The sequence below is a fragment of the Ixodes scapularis genome, unplaced genomic scaffold (assembly GCF_016920785.2).
Source record: "Ixodes scapularis isolate PalLabHiFi unplaced genomic scaffold, ASM1692078v2 PGA_scaffold4__175_contigs__length_147842914, whole genome shotgun sequence".
Classification (NCBI taxonomy): Eukaryota; Metazoa; Arthropoda; class Arachnida; order Ixodida; family Ixodidae; genus Ixodes; species Ixodes scapularis.
In genome coordinates this window covers 101,368,398-101,384,920 of record NW_024609879.1, presented here as the reverse complement: position 1 = coordinate 101,384,920, position 16,523 = coordinate 101,368,398, and the positions used below count along the sequence as shown (strand labels likewise).

The 16,523-nt window shown below is 42.2% G+C and overlaps 1 protein-coding gene across 1 annotated transcript in view; it reads left to right on the top strand.

Moving 5' to 3' along the window:
* Positions 1-650: 650 nt before the first annotated feature.
* Positions 651-16,523, top strand: part of LOC8034784 (kinesin-like protein KIF16B) — a 65,856-nt gene continuing 49,983 nt past the window's right edge. The window contains exons 1-11 of the mRNA XM_029986693.3: positions 651-862; positions 1,893-1,962; positions 8,714-8,833; positions 10,088-10,204; positions 10,289-10,321; positions 11,214-11,275; positions 11,839-11,945; positions 12,019-12,088; positions 13,752-13,824; positions 13,920-13,987; positions 15,093-15,193. Of these exons, the coding sequence (XP_029842553.2) occupies positions 816-862; positions 1,893-1,962; positions 8,714-8,833; positions 10,088-10,204; positions 10,289-10,321; positions 11,214-11,275; positions 11,839-11,945; positions 12,019-12,088; positions 13,752-13,824; positions 13,920-13,987; positions 15,093-15,193 (868 nt within the window). The 5' untranslated portion in view covers positions 651-815. The remainder of the gene's footprint in view (positions 863-1,892; positions 1,963-8,713; positions 8,834-10,087; positions 10,205-10,288; positions 10,322-11,213; positions 11,276-11,838; positions 11,946-12,018; positions 12,089-13,751; positions 13,825-13,919; positions 13,988-15,092; positions 15,194-16,523) is intronic.

Sequence of the window (16,523 nt, the reverse complement as noted above, 5' to 3'; positions counted from 1 at the left end):
GTTCTTGAGAGCCTTTAGTAGAACCCAACAGTCTACGTAGTTTTCCCTCTCATTACAACCGCTGTGGCATGGCACGCGCTTTATGGCTGTCGAGAGTGTCGCTTTCTTTGTGGAGAGAGCCAATAAAATTCTGATACCCACCTGGCAGACATGCTATAACGACCATAGAATATTTTACCAAACGGGACGACATGACTTTTGATAATTTTTGGATTTATCGCAGATTCGCTAAATAATAGTATCGAGTGATTCGCCGTTACAATTCTTTGCATCCATTCCCCGGCGACAAAGAACTGCATTGCGTGATGACTCTATCGACTGCTCAATCCGACGAGGGAGGCTCAATGGCTCAATCGAAGTATTTCCGAAGGTGCCCTCCCCAAGAAAACAAGAAGCTTTGTTCGATCCCGTAACTGCGCGGCCTTGGACGTGTACAATGCGCGCTCTCATCCGTAACGCCGGAAAAACAGCGCGCAAACCGGCTGCGATGACGCCACAGCGCCGCACCGCCGCGTTTCGCCGAATTCAGCGGCGCTCCAGTTTATTGCTTCCCTGACGCGGCCACCATGGGCTGCTCCAAAAAATTCCTCCAGGTGGCTACCGTCGCGCAACCAAAAAGAAAAAAAAGAAAAAAAAAAAGATTTTGGACAAGCAACGGTGAGCAGCGTGAGCAGGCAGCATTTGCAGCTGAAAGCCAGCTGTGTTGTGTTTCGCGAGAACGCTATGTAGCCGCTTGGCTCTCGAGGGCCGTATGGTTTTGATTCTAAAGCTTCGATCTGTGCCCAAGCTGCCGCCAAAGCGTTCAACCCGAAGCCATGGCGTCGGTGAAGGTTGCCGTTCGCGCCAGACCCTTCAACCAAAGGTGAGCGTGTTTGCCGCTCTCTCAACCTGCCAAACACGGGTCTGAGTCATCGCGCTGGTAGATACATGACGGACGTTTTGGTGTCGGTGCCTATTCTTCAGTCTTTTTTGTTTATTTTTACCTCTATTATTTCTTGTTCGGTCCCTCTCGAGAAAACGCCGACGAAAACGAGCTCAGAACGTCGCTTAACACACTTCTTTTTTCTCTGCGAAGCATCGGGTGCTTTAACGATGTTGTCCCAGATTTTTTCTTCGCTCGACTCACTGTTCGTGCTCACCGTGTGGGATGTTTGGGTATTTTTGGGCATTTCATGGAAAGAGGGGCTACCTGTGTGCGCTGTGTAAACAACCGCTTCAGTGGAAGCTAGCTGCCGATTGCGGGGGAAAGCTTGACGCCTCACTGCGTTCCTCGCCTTGAAGCTCGGCACTGCGTTGCAGCTTTGGGCTTCGCCTTTCTCTTTCTCAACTTTTTCCCATTCGTTTTGTGTTTTCTTCCTTTGGAGCGCGCACGGCTCGATGAGTTTGCGCAAGGCGCCGTGAACAAAGCAGGCTCCCGTTCAGAGCACCGACACGCTTAAACTGGAAGGAGCAAACACGGCAAATAACAGCCGATAGTGCGGTGCGTCTCATCTGCAGAACCGATCAATCAAGGTTTTTCAGGTGGCTGATCCAAGCAGAAAATGAGTGGGACACCCGAACCAGGATTGACACATTAAGAGGCAGCCTGCGTTATACTGTTAGATTTGTGCAAAGTTAAATCAATCTCGCAGCATTTTCTTTTTATTATAATTATTTTTTTACGTTTGTAAGAAGCGTTTCGGCTTCACTGACTTCTTCAATTACTTTTTTACAGCCGGAAAATCAGTAAATCAGTGACCTCGGTGGAACATTTGCACTGATGTAGCGAACCGAAACAAAGACATAAAATCACATTAAAGCACTCGGCGAGTGTAGTGAATGTAGTTGGGACGGGCTGGCGAACGATCACGCAGACTTTTAGCAAGCTGATGTTCACTGCTCTTTGACTTCAGGGAGATCAACATGGAAAGCGGCGAAATCATTCAGATGGATGGGAACAAGACAACCATCTTAAACTTGAAGGTATGTCGACTTACTTTGCAGTGGTGTTTATTTCTTGTCAGGCTCAATCATCATGCTCCGCTTCATTCACAATTCAGCATATGACCTGCTCATCTGCTTAGGATAAAGATTGCTATTGCAGATATCCTGTGTTCATGGTTGCAATATTCAAAAGGAGTTTTAACTCGTGGATAATTTTATGCACTAACAGTTCCAGAGCCTTATTTCGTCACCGAACATAGTGAGTACACCAAGAAATAAATGTTCTGTCAAATCACTTTGTGTCCTCGTCCCCTCCACCCACACACATCTGTCCATTGTCTGGTGTTTCCATCACTTGCATGGATGGACATTTTTCACATTGAATTCGACTGCCACAGAGTCCATCGTCCGGTCTTGCTGTCAAACTTGTATGGACAGTCATAAATTCAGTTGCCGCAAAGCATGATGCGTTGTAAAGCCTCATCTTCACTTGAGTGACATGCACCAAGCACCGTTCACAAGCATGCCCAATGTTAGCAACTTTGTTTTTACACCTGAGCATTGCCAAGAAGCTTCAAAGAGAGTAGTGCCATCTTTTCCGGACTATAGTCCGCGCAACGTGCCTAATTCGAACATAAAAATTTTCATAAACGGCACACCTTGACAAATACCTGCTGTATTAGCTCACAAAGATGCTTGTATCATTAATATACTCTGTTCACAAATTTCTTCACGTCCTGTCACAGTGAGCAATTTAGAAAAAAACAAATCCTTGTATAGTCCGCACCTGTAAATAGTGATCAAAAAAACTGCTCCGACTTTACTCAACAAGATTAACAATTTAATCAAACGTTTCGTCTCCCATCCGGGAAACATCGTCAGTGAAACCTACAAGCAGGAATGAGGGAAAAAACTTCAACAGTCCTATTTAAGCAAGTCCGCGTACACATCGGGGAGGGGGCCGCGGTTGGAATTGCAAGCTGATGAGTCATCTCGGATGAACCATGATTCCACGAACCTGCGTGGACCCCACCTTTGTTCCCGTGCCAGAGTGGACGCATTCTCAAAGTCGAAACAGTGACCCGTAGTCCAACAATGGTCTACGAGTTCCGTCTTCGCTCTTGTCGCATGTGTGGCCTTCGCCACGTCCCTTTTGTGTTCGTTTAAGCGAGTGCAGCGCTTCCGGCCTGTCTCTCCAATGTAGGATGCAAGTTGCAATTCCAACCGCGGCCCCCTCCCCGATGTGTACGCGGACTTGCTTAAATAGGACTGTTGAAGTTTTTTCCCTCATTCCTGCTTGTAGGTTTCACTGACGATGTTTCCCGGATGGGAGACGAAACGTTTGATTAAATTGTTAATCTTGTTGAGTAAAGTCGGAGCAGTTTTTTTGAACATTATGATTCCCGGCTTTTGGAATATTTTTGCACCTGTAAATAGTTCATATCGGGTGAAATTTCACTTTTTGAATGTGCATAGTTCGCAAACTATAGTCCGGAAAATACGGTAGTTCTCCTGGTAGACATTTACTCAAAAATCTGTTGTATTTCTTTTCAATAACTCCCAGACATGACTGAACAGTTGCAATGTTGAATTCCATAGTCGTTCTGGAGCACTCCAGAATCACTAGACCTGGTCCGAGATGGAGCACACAATCCGAATGGAGTTGCTCGACCTCCAGATCCCCAGTGGAACATGGCCACCCCTTTGGGATCGACGGATGCTTTCCCGTCATTCACCTTCCCACGGTCTCGGCAACATGCCCGGCGAGAAAGCAAGCGATTTTTGCGTGCCAAGGGCGGGCTTCCGGTTGAATCTACCGAAATTAGCAAAGCAATCTTTCTCGGATTTGGATTGATATCTGGAGTAGGAGCTGATACAAAACAACAAGTCAAACATGTCTGTCTCAATCCTAATTGTCCAGTGAAATAGGCGCTCTCCAAAACGGCCAGTGGAATTCGCCATAAGGATGAAAGTTCCTTCTTTCGAAATGCAGGTATTGGTTACAGTAGAGTTCCATATAGTGTTACATATCAAAACACTACTCCTGAACCGTTTTGTTTAAAATAGGGGAAAATCGAAGAACCCCAAGTTGGAACTGTCCTTAAATGAAAAAAAAAAAAAAAAAAAAATAGGCTTCACAGAACGAAATCTTTAACTAGTACATCTTTGTCTTGTGTTGTCTTTGTAATACAGCCCCCACAGAACTGTTTGTGAGGCTGCTTTGAGAATGCACCCCTTATCTCATTCCATCCTTTTATTTCTAATGGGATGATTTCTTTGCACTGTATACAACTTTATTTTCACGTGCTCAATATTTTGCAAAGTTTAGGAAGTGTTAGTTTTGAGAATATTTAGTGATTTGCAGCGATATGCTATGTATTTGTTACCGCGGGGCTATAGGCTCATGAGGCAAATTTTTTTTTATAGTGTTTGGGTTGCTTAATTTGCGAAAACTAGGTCCTGAGTAAGATTAAGTCTTTTTCAGCATTCAATTTACGTCCATGTTTCCCGGAGGTTCGGAAATCCTATTTCCTCATCCCGTTTTGCTTAGCAAAAAATCGGATAAACCCCGATTTTTTGTTCGAAATCAAACATTTACACTAAAAATCACCGAATTAGTGGGAAAAAGTAAACTCCCTCCAAGAACCGCCCCCTAGAAACACGAAACTCCAGTTACAGGCAAACTTCTGCATAGCAAATTCAGCACAGTTTCTTGCATTTGCTATGAAAGCAATTTTCCCAGGATGCAGATGAAGAGATGCGTCTGGCCTTTTTGCTATCTTCCCCTTGCTATTTTCTTACAGCTATAGATAAGCCCCGTCTCAAGGATAGATAGCAAATGGCACATTTAGGGCGGAAGTCTTGAAGTCTCCTAGTATGTTGTGTACTGAGCCAAGGTTTTATGACTGAAGCCTTTTTATCTGATAGTATATACCTGCAGTTCTCAGTCACTCACTGTTTTGGGAACCTTTTCTGGACCCGCCATAACGCTGAGAATAAAGGTTTACACGCAGCATGCGCTCGCCTTTTCCCGTATAAAAGATTCCAAGTAAATAACCCAAATAAGGCGTTGATGAACGCACATGTAGGATGGCATTTGTTTTAGGTTCTTGCTTTAGAACAGTTAGTGCTGTGAACGCTAGCATGTGCAGAACATGTAACTACACTCGCAGCAGGTTCTTTGATCCTTGGATAATTTAGAAAAAAAGGTCTATTACGAAGGGGTATATGAAGCAAACTAAATGTGTACAAACCAACTTTAAAGCTTTAAAACAGAATAATCAGCCCTACTAACTTGGCACGCATGGTTTGGTCTATTTAGCTTTGTAGGACAGCCAGCATCAATAAGAAAAGCAAAAAAAAAATGCTTTTTTTGCTCGGCTTGATTAAGAGTTGAGGGTTTTGGGGACCCCAAGAAGGCCTTCAGGAACCCCTAAGGGTTGGTGGACCTCCATTTGAGAACCGCTGGTGCATACAGTTTCTACCTACATTCTAGGCGTGCCTGTGTATTACTGGTAAATGCAACTAAATTCTATTTTGTTACAGTTTGTGCTTGTTAGGACGAGCATACCAGGAACATTCTGTTTTTTTTATTTTTTGCGATTTATTTAAGGTTAGTTTTTTGAAACCGGAATTAACCCGGCTTTGATATGGTAATTTATTGGAACACTATGGTGGTTTGGGGATTGTCTTTTTAAGGTGTAATTTCACACTATGTGCTCTAAGCATTCTAGAAAACCTGAAATTCGGATCCTACATGGCCTTGTTTTTTTTTTAAATGCAAGTTAACATTGTGGCACGCCCCTTTTTTCAAGTGTAGCTGAGAGAAAGGGTGGAACATGACATTTGGTTGCATTCTCAATAGGAGAAAAGGCCACCCATGATCATAATTTTGGACTTTTTAGGACAATTAGATTGAGTTACTGCTATAAAAAAAAAAAAAAACGCTGAAAAACTGATTTAGTGCTTCTTTAAAGAACATATTTTACTTCAAGTTCAATAGTGAATATTTTAGATAAGTTTAGTGCGACTATGATGGGAACCAAGATGCTATTTATTTACGGCAGCAGTTTTATCGGAACTTCCCTTTTAGGTAAGGGATTACTAGCCTACCTTTGCCTTATAAAACTTAGTAGTAGCTCCTAGCAAGTGCCTGATACTTGTATTCATCTTTTCAAAATCATTAGCAGGCACAGACTGGGATCCAGGAAGACACATGATACTTGATTAGCACTTATGTCAATCATGGTTCCTTTCAAGTATTGCTTGTGCCTTTGGGTACTGCCATCGATTGATCAGGCTATTTTGTATGAACGTTTCGAGCTTGGAAGGACAAACTGCCCTGGTTTGTTAGGCCTCTGCTTTTGAGGGACGGTCTGATCACTGCTTTCCCACTGGCAACCACTTTTTACCATGTTCCTCAATAACTTCATAAAATATCTTGCGACGAGAGAACACACTAGTGCCATTTATTAGGTAGCTGTAAACACTTGGCATTTCCCTACATTTCTTTTATTTTTTAATGCGAAAGCATTAACTGGTCTCATGGAGCAAACCGACATCATCAGCTTTGAAACCACGCTAAGCGTTGACCGAACTGCACCTAAAATCCCCTTTTTCGTAGTTCTTTTTTTTTTTGACAGTGTTATAAATAACTATTTCTCATACACTCGATCTCTCAAATACAACAAAACCTTCGCTCTAGTGAGCGGCGGTTCCAGGGTCACCTCATAGTTGGCGCCAACATGCCAATGCGTTCTCAAGAGCTCAGTCGTAAACAAACACAAGTGTATGAATGGACCTTCACTTGTAAGACTGGCTACATGAGTTTTCTGACGAGTGTTGTCTGGTAGTGATAACATGAATACGAGCCTGCGCAACGCATACCCAAATTGAAACTGGCACAAGTGGTAATTGTTTCCATTGTGTAGGACTAGTTTAGTTTAATAATCAAATCGGTTATCTTTGAAAATACGCCACCTTGTATCTGCCACTATGTGGGAGCTGTTACACATTCCTTAGGTCAATCCATATCATCACTCTGCTGATAAGCTCTCAAGCCAGTGTCTTTGGTTATGCTCTGCAGGTGAACGTTTGTGTCTCGAGAAATCTTTGGGTAGAACACCTTAATTTTGCTCGAGTCATAATGTTAGCTTGTTGGTTTAAAGATTACATTTGTTGTAATTATGAGTACTGAGGAAAAAGGGGGGGGGGGGGGGGTGGTAGGAGGAGATTGAATAATTGCCAAATACACCTATTGCTAAATTACCCAAGCATCAATAAGAATTCTGAGAATGTAGGGTTATGTGCCACATGTGCTGGGATCTACAGCAGTAACTGCTACAAAGCAAAAACCTAGAACAAATGGCATCTCATACGCACATTCATCAATGCCTTATTTTGGTTATTTCCTTCTAATCTTTTATGCGAGGAAGGCAAGCGCATGTGGCGTATAGATCTACATTCCCTGCATTCTCCTTGATGCTTGGGTAATTTAGCAAGAAGTCTATCAAAGGGAGCAGCTGTTAAATTATTTAAAGGATGAGGTCAACCTTGCTCGGGCGTAGAAATGCCTTGCCGAGTGTTTAAATTGGTATGGTATCTTTTTTGTTGCTTTTGGTCGGGAATTAGTAACTTGTGGAACAATATAATTGGGGAGATTTGTGAGAAGGACTAAGATTCCTTAAAAAAAACCTGCAGAGAAAAAGAAAGTTTTTTTTAACAGTCTGGTTGGGACACGTGTGTCAAAAAATAATTTTTATGTGAAAAAACATTTTTTTAGAGCAATACTGACAGTGAGAGATTTATTTGGAATTCTGCGCGCGAAGTCTATGACGTCACTGGTCATTCCGGGATGACCATCTCGGTCTTGAAGGCAAAGCCGCTCCACTTCTCCTCCAAGCACCTGAAATGCCAAGAGAGAAAACAAGTGGAAAGGAGGTGACTGCTGACTAAATTTCGTCTCGCGCCGTCAATATTGCTCTAAAAAATTTTTTTTTTTTTTTTGTAAATTTTATTTTTTGACACATGTGTCCCAATCAGACTGTTTAAAAGAATTTATTTTCAGGGGCCCTTTAATGAAGCTGAGATTCTAGAAGTTAATGCCTTACCTTCAAATCTCAGAACCACATTTAGTGTGAAATGCTACTCTAATTTTCATGGGCAGAATGTGCACAGTTTCATAGGTGTACATATAGACACAACATAAATTTAAAAGAAGAAAAAAAAAAAAGTTTTGACAGAATGCTCTTTGGCAGTGTTGTTGGGTCACAATGATCATTTGGATATAATAGTATTTATTAGTGAAAAGCTTCCAAAATTATATTTGAATCGTTGCACATCAAGCTTCATTGTCATGTTTGCTGCAGATTTGCTCCATCTTGGTAGTATGTAAAGCTACTTGATAGTTGGATTTAGATTGAGTGAGGGATGCATGTTGACAACCCATGTCAGCACTTGTACTGAACTGGTCAAGTGGCCCTTCTACAAATGAGATGTCAAAAACCATTTTCAGTGAGACTAGCTTTCCACTCTTTTTAAACTTCCATACAACCAATGCTTGACTTTCTAGGGTGGTCCTTGTGGCTGAAATATTTCTCTAAAAGGTCGAACAGTGTGGGTATCTTTGAAGTGACTTATTTAGCTGTAACACTGCCAAAAACATCCAAAACGATAGTGGGAAACGTAATGCATGTCTGTGCATGCTCCACTCAGTTTGTTTGACTGTCTTCACTTCATGTGACAACACTTGTGTGACTGCACTGGGGTAAATCTGTCTCATGTGTCACAGGTGACTGCACAACAGGCCGGTAGCGAAGAACTGGGGAGAGAAAGGGTGAAGGAGTTCACCTTTGATTACTCATACTGGTCAGTGAACCAGAAGGATCCTCACTTCGTGACTCAAGAACAGGTGCGTAACCAAACCCATTCTGGGAAGGATACTTTTCACTGAGTCACCAGGCCCTTTGAATCCAGTACAACTTCATTATAATGAAGTCAGTTTGCAGATTAAGTTTATCTCTTCTACATCTTTCACATTTGGTTTACATGTCAATCCTGCAAATACCTGCACTTATCAGCATTACCGCAGGCTTGCTTTAACGTGGAGAAGAGGTGTGGTGTGCTTGTAATGCTGGTATATGCAGCGAAGTACTCGCATAATAGTAAAAACATTGACATAACAGCCTTGACAAATGCCCAACCTCCAGCATGCACTTCATGCCCTCCACCATGCGTCAGCTGTGCGCACGCGTTTGAGGTGCTCGAGACGTCAAAATGTCATTGAAGATAGGAAGCTTGCGCTGGAGGTGGCCAAAGCTCCCCCCTGCTGTTCTCACCTTGTTGGCAGACTTGTACGTAATTCGTTATATGTAATGCATTATTTCTATTTAGTTACTTTTTCTGGTAACAAAGTAATGACTCAATTACTTTTAGGGAGAAAGAATACAAAACATATTTTCTTTACTTTTTGATGATGTAACGAGTGAAGGTATTTAGTTAGTTCTGGAGGGGAAAATGTAGAGTGCAAGTTGCCTTTTTTTGGTTTTCACCACAGCTCGCGCCTGCGACTTTCGTGGCGGAAGAGTGCGCTCGAAGAAGTTGGAAAGATTCCCACAAGCGCGTTGCGAAAGCTAGGCGTCGTTAACGACGCAAAATATTGGAAGGCGGCTACTCTTGGGGGAGGGGGAGGGCAGACAGACGACACGTTCAAATTAACGAGAAAGTAACTTCTTAATTTAGAACTGAAATAATGCATTTATTTTTAACCTCAGTAATGAGTAATGTAAGTGCTCACGAAACTTGCACGGGAACTGCATGATTTTTTTTTCATGCAGCGCTGTACTGGATGAAGCTGAACAACGGCTCCTTGATGTAGCACTTCCGATTGGTTTGTTGAGTGCTACGTCACAAAACCGTTGCTCAGCTGCCGCCAGGATAGCGCTCCCATGAGAAACAACACTTTTTGTACATTCCTTTTAGGTTTGGTGAGCACTGTACTTAGTAGCAACTTTTTGAACGTATAACGGTATTTAGTTAATTTTTTTCAGTAACATGTACATGTCTGCTTGTCTGTGACCCTAGAGCAGTACATTGTGCAGCTTAAAGATAAACAAATAAATGAAACAAAAAAAAAAGTTTTTTCTTCTGTTGTGTTTTAAACAAGGTTTTTCAAGACTTGGGTCAAGAAGTGGTGGATAATGCATTTGAAGGCTACAACGCTTGCATTTTTGCCTATGGCCAGACCGGCTCCGGCAAGACGTTCACAATGATGGGATCCCCGGTGAGTAGGCCGTCGTCAGTTGTCCGGCCGTTTGCTGGCATAAGACTGATTGAATGGTTGAACTCTGGTTTGTCACTGTTTCAGGACAGCGAGGGACTTATACCACGTATATGTCAGGTAAGTTATTAAATGCACGCTTCATGACATTTTCTCGATGCACAAGTGTTATAAAAAAGTTTCTTTCAATTAATTTTTTTTTAGGACATAGTTTAATGATTTTTTTACCACCATGGCCTCGGGTCACCTGTGGGGAAGGTGAGGGGTGAGAGACAATAATTTAACCAACAAGTTTTATGCATTTAGTGACCTCTACTTAGATAGTGCGACGTGCCCACATTGTTTGTTTTCTCCCGAGATAGTTCTGGAAAGGCAGGGAGAAAAGTTGGGTATGAGCTCCTTTGTGCACTTAAACTTATGTGCACACTAATCTCGGCTTTCTCACATTTTGGGTGAACGTGTTTGAGGCCACCTACGAAGGTGTTATGTGAGATAGTGCCATGTATGGCATCAGCTTACATCCATTTTCTGGATACCTGGTTCTAATTCGAGGGAAATACAATCATGCCCATACAGGCCACAGTACTATAGCTGAAATCCTGAACCCGTGATTTCTCAAGATCCTGATTCTGCAAAAACGTTTTTTTGTCAGAAACAATTTGAATAAATCCATAAACTTGGGCAGTAAAGTTAAACGCTGAATCAGCCAAACAAAAACACAACTTATATCTGGGTTAACTGTGTCGGCCAGATTACACAGCTTTGAAGGATACTTTTAGTGTGCAAACGTTTGTTCAGCTGATGCAACCTCCGAGTAATACACAGACATGTTTGCAACACAAATATTCATTGTTGCTACTACGAGTACTTTAGTAAACTGTGTGATACCATATTTAAGCTTTTTCAGTCTGCTTTTTTTGTTTGTCCATAGCAAGTAAATACTTTCTACTAACAACATTTTGAAGACTTTTGTCTGCTGCCTTATATTTATGCCAACTTTTTTGCCCCCTAGGCGATGTACACAAGAATGAAGTTGAGTCAGAATTCTGGAACCACATTCCGCACTGAAGTCAGGTAAGAAGATGAGACTCCCTTTTTGAATGTTAGTTTTCATGACGATGAGAAAATGTTTCCTCTACTTTGTTTTTGAACAAAGTTTTACTGGTCTCTAAAAAATTAGAAAACCTTGTATATCGGGAATTTTAATTTTTAAAGCCTCTGACAAGTTTTTATATTGAGTTTTCATTAATAACCCTTAAATTTCAATATTAAAAGCTGTATGATGTTTCAAGCTTAAAATTTTAGTACATATAATTTTGCATTTGTTGTCTGCTTTATTTGGAAAAACCTAATTTTAACTATACTTTGTCTATTCTAAAATTAGTCCCTAATCTACTTCAATCTCAACGCTGATTAAGAGAAGTACTTGGTATAGTCTTTTTTGTAACTGTCCTGCAATTAAGCACTCTGGAAAGTACCATTCACTCTTTAAATGATAAATGCTATGAATTCTGAGTTTCTTTAAAAAGCCCCAGAACACCATTAAAAGCCCTTGTGATTTTAATAATATAAAAATCTATGTAGATTTTGTGTGAAATATACCGTTTTTGAGGAAGGGCGCAAACCCCTCTCTGCAGTTACCTTGAGATCTACAATGAAAAGGTAAAGGACCTGCTCAAACGGGAAAGCACCCAACACAACCTCAGGGTGAGGGAACACCCGAAACTCGGACCCTACGTGCAGGGTGAGTTTTCGCGTTTTGACGTTGCCGTCGGGGAGCGCTTTTCAGCAGTTTAGACTCTGTGTCCGTTCCGTAGACTTGTCCCGCCATCTCGTCATGGACTACTCTGACGTGCAGGAATTGATGGCACGGGGAAACGCTCACAGGTACGTGTCCACTTTTCTTTCTTCCTTTATAGGAAGTGGTTGCAACACAAACTGAAACAAAAATGTAACACATGGCAATATACCAATAAGTGTTGGTCTGATGATGACACAGTCTGAGGCGCTTTTAAAAAGAACATGATCCGGGATTGAGACTATAAGAGCGGGAAGCTGGTTCCAGTCACAGGCTGTAGATTGTAGGAAGGAGTGGTAAAAGATATTGGTGTGCGCATATATTATATATTTATTTGAGTGCCCTCGTGGACCCGAAGTAATTACAGAGGGGAGAGGCAAAACAATACAATGTACAAAACAAAGGTAGTACAAATGTGCTGTGAAAACATGAGTGGTCAAGGTTCGCATTAACAAAAATGGTAGGTTATTGCATCGTTCAATAAATTGACTGACAATAATTGAGACTAAATGTGTGGCAAGGTGCTCTAGTTTTGTGAATTCACTGTGTCTGGGAGTTATTTTTTAATTGCCCTCGACATCTTTCTCATTTTTTTTCTAGGTTTTTATAAGATCTTTGATACCAGGCTAACATCTCTTGAGGGGGATGCACCCAGGGGCGGATGCAGGAATTTCCTGAGGGGGGGGGGGTCAGGTGTTGGTCAGCGTACCATATGTTTAGGAACCACCTCCCCCTCTCTTTCGTTTTACGCCCTAAATTTTACACATGCGGAAATCAAGAGGGGGGTCAGGACATCCGGACCCCCCCTCTAAATCCGCCTTTAGATGCACCCATGCTATCACACTTCACAGCTTAACAACTAGAAGGCTTTGTCCTTCTATATTGTTATCAGCTATGCTGTGGGAGAGACTGTTAGGATTAGCTCTCTTACAGACCTCGTGTATTGATTAATTAAATAATTCATTAATTTCTTTTATGTACTCACAAACAGATACAAAATTTCTATACACTCCTAGCTCAGAGAGGTTATTGTAGTCCTGCAAAATAACCAACTGATCATGGAGGACCTGGAACAAGAAATAGCATATTTGGAGTTGTTAACTTCAGTAAAGGCCATACACTGTGACGCAAGATGCAAGATCGGCACTCTTTCGTACTTTACTTGTACTAGCGAGCCTCGACACTCGGATTCCACCTGCTGTTTGTTGTCACACTAAGGCTTGTTCACACACTTGCGTTTGCTTAGGACCACATTCTTACAATCTTTTATGACAACAGAACATGCTGGCACCATCTAGAAGGTGACCCTAGAACTGCATTTTACTGGAGTGAAGGTTTTGAAATATTCACGAGATCAAGTGTACACAATGTCTGTAAAAAATGGTCATGTATGAATTGTAAAAAAATTTTAAATCCCCTAAAAAAAAATTATGCGCAAGAAAACAGGAAATATATACGGAAATGCCAAATGTTCCACAGCTATCCGATAGATGGCACCAAATTGTTCTCTCATCGTAAGAGACTTTAGGAGGTATTAAGGCGCACAGTCGCAAGTGTGGGAACCAGCCTTCAGAATCGCTGTGCTATTTTTTCATACAACCAAAGCTTTTACCACTCGAGCGACAGCGCATAGTGATGACCACTTACATCAGGTCTGGGTCACAGTTATACCTTGAGCCTTGCAAGATCTAGCAAACAGAAAAAATAAAGAAATGAACACTCTTTTGTTTATGAACATTGTTTCGTTTCCAGAACGACTGCGTCAACGGCCATGAACGATACCAGCAGTAGGTCGCACGCCATCTTCACTCTCAACTTCACCCAGGTGAGGACGAAGTTAATCTGACCCTCAGCTCCTGTTTGTTCGACTGTCTGTCACAACTCCTGACAGGTATTACCAACGACCGTTTCGTTTTCCAGGCCAAGTTTGTCCGGGATCTGCCCAGCGAGACCGTCAGTAAAGTCAACCTGGTTGATCTTGCTGGCAGGTAAGATGGAGTTTTACATTGTCTAGCAACATTTACTTTATATTGAATGTCTTTAGTTCTATAGGTGCTGAACTATGCGCAGCTTATTTACTCGTAGAATAATCGTCTCCTCCGATGCAACCTTTGAGAAAAAGGTTCCAGTCTGTTTTTTTGTACAAAATAGTTTGTTGCTATGTGGAAAAAGGATAGATGACGATGGCTTAGAATAAAAATCGGAAGACGATTTGTGGTGATCTTCCTTGAGGAAAGTTATGCTGCAGGAATTTGAGGTTATTTTATTTGCGGGTTAAATCTAGCGGAAACATTACTGACGTATATGCAGAAATATCTTCCTGCCTATCTCGTTCCACTTAGACTTCCCATCAAAACAGTGAGATCTTTCAAGTTTGACAAAATCTAGTAAATTGTTCTCACATATTGTTCATGCAATACCTCTGGCAACGTCCATTATCTCGGGTTTGCTCAAGGGAGCATTTTATATTTGCCGTTACTTTAGGTGAAAATATAATACTTTTTCACGAATATGAAATAAAGGGATAGTAGTACTACCCTCTTAAACTACTGTCGAGACCGGTTGTAACGAAGTCAACGGGAATCTGAAATCACTTCGCTGTATCCGCTATTTCGTTATAACCGACTTCATTAATGAAGTGCACAAAGGGAATGGAAAATCGTGATCGCTTGCTGTAGCCGCTATTTCATTATAACCGACTTCGTTATAACTGGTCTCGACAGTGCACTGAGTGCGTGTTGTAATTTTTGCACTGCAGATCTAATTTTTTTGCTGTAATTATAACTAGCTTTAAGGTGTTGCAATGGTTTGTTCTGGGATACCTTGTGTGTATGGGAAAAGTTACATAAGCATGATCATGCTGAGAAAGATCACGGAGCACAAAATGTGTGGAATGTCAATCACCTGTCACGTGATGTCAGGATATCACGTGACAGCATGGTCTTCTTATGGGCTATGTGAACTATGGTTCCTATGGATCCTACGTATAAAGTGTAATGCTGGGATCTGACGTTGGAACGTAATGGTTTTCTCAGAGAAAGCGAGCGTATATGCGCATTTTGTGTTAACATTGCCTGTTACGTTCTTGGTTAGCGAGCGTGCAGATTCCACCAAGGCAACTGGCCAGCGGTTAAAAGAAGGTGGTCACATCAACAAGTCCCTGGTCACACTGGGCACGGTCATCTCTGCTCTGGGTGAGCACCTCTTGGTTCCCAACACGAGCTGAAAATATCCCTAGTTCCAGCATTTTGTTTTATTTGTTTCATTGAGTAGCCGTGCAAACACGTGTCCCCCCCAAAAAAAAACATACAATGTTTTTTTTACCGCTAAAGTAAATGACGCATTGCCAAGCACTTGTTCTCTGCCCAAACATAGTGCTAGCAGTCTGAGGCAGATATCAAAGTTTTAGAACTACTAACTCTGATGCATTCAAAAGTTGCGAGGGATTTTTCGAAAATTTAAATGGGAAAATGGGACCCGTTTTCGGTAAATGGCGCCATTCAGCGTCATGTACAGTCGCCGACCGATCTTTCAGACTTCGCAGGGAGCGAAAAAACGTCCGAATAAAAGAGCAGTCCGAAAAATCAGCAGATTAAAAATCTTGCCTTAATAATGTCTAAGCAGGCTAGAAAATTGACTGCATCTTTACATGGTGAATGATGTTGATTGGGGCGAAGCTCTGGTGGTGCTTGTCTGCGTAGACGCTGAGTTGCAGCATGTCGAGCCTTTCGTTAGTTTTCATCTATGTCGGAAAGAGAATGTGAGGTATGGAACGTGGTTACATATGCGTTTGAGCATTTGACTGCAGCGCCCTCTCGTCTAGAAACGTTGAGCCAATGCATGCAAAGTTTAACGCGATTATATATGCATTTGACCGCGGCCCCCTCTTCTGTATAGGCGTTGACCGGCTACATGAAACGTTTCATCCATGACATCCCCTGCTCTTCAGCTACTCGCACATCTCAGAGCCCCCTACTCGTCCTGCAGTCGTGGCCAAGGGGTTAAGCGATGGACTAGAAATCCACTGGGGTCTTTCCGCACAAGTTCAAATCCTGTCGGCTGCGCAAACATTTTTTTTTTTTTTTAATTTTTTGCTTTACACGAGCACGTGAGCTCACGAGCACGAGCACCAGCAAGATCGATGTGAGCATGGACACCGGAGGGACAAGGCTAGACCCTAAGGAGCTTCGCCCCTAAAAAAGTCGTAAATAGTGCCTTGCTTTATGTTACGCCTTCGCTTGCGTGTGGCCACTTTCTATTAGCTTGAGAATTGCTGCCTTCTTTTCTAGCATTATGGTCGAGTGCTTTCTGCGCTTCTTAGCGACACGTAGCGGCGGCGGAAGGACAGTTGGGGCCACGATGTCCAAGCCAGCGTAGACCGAAAATACAATTCACTGAGACGGGATGAGAGGCACAGGTCCACGACTGCAGAATGGCCAATGAACAAAGCAAAGTGGTAACAATGATGATGACAATGACGCACAGTTAGAGAAGAAGAAAATGACCGCATCTCCACGTGGTGAA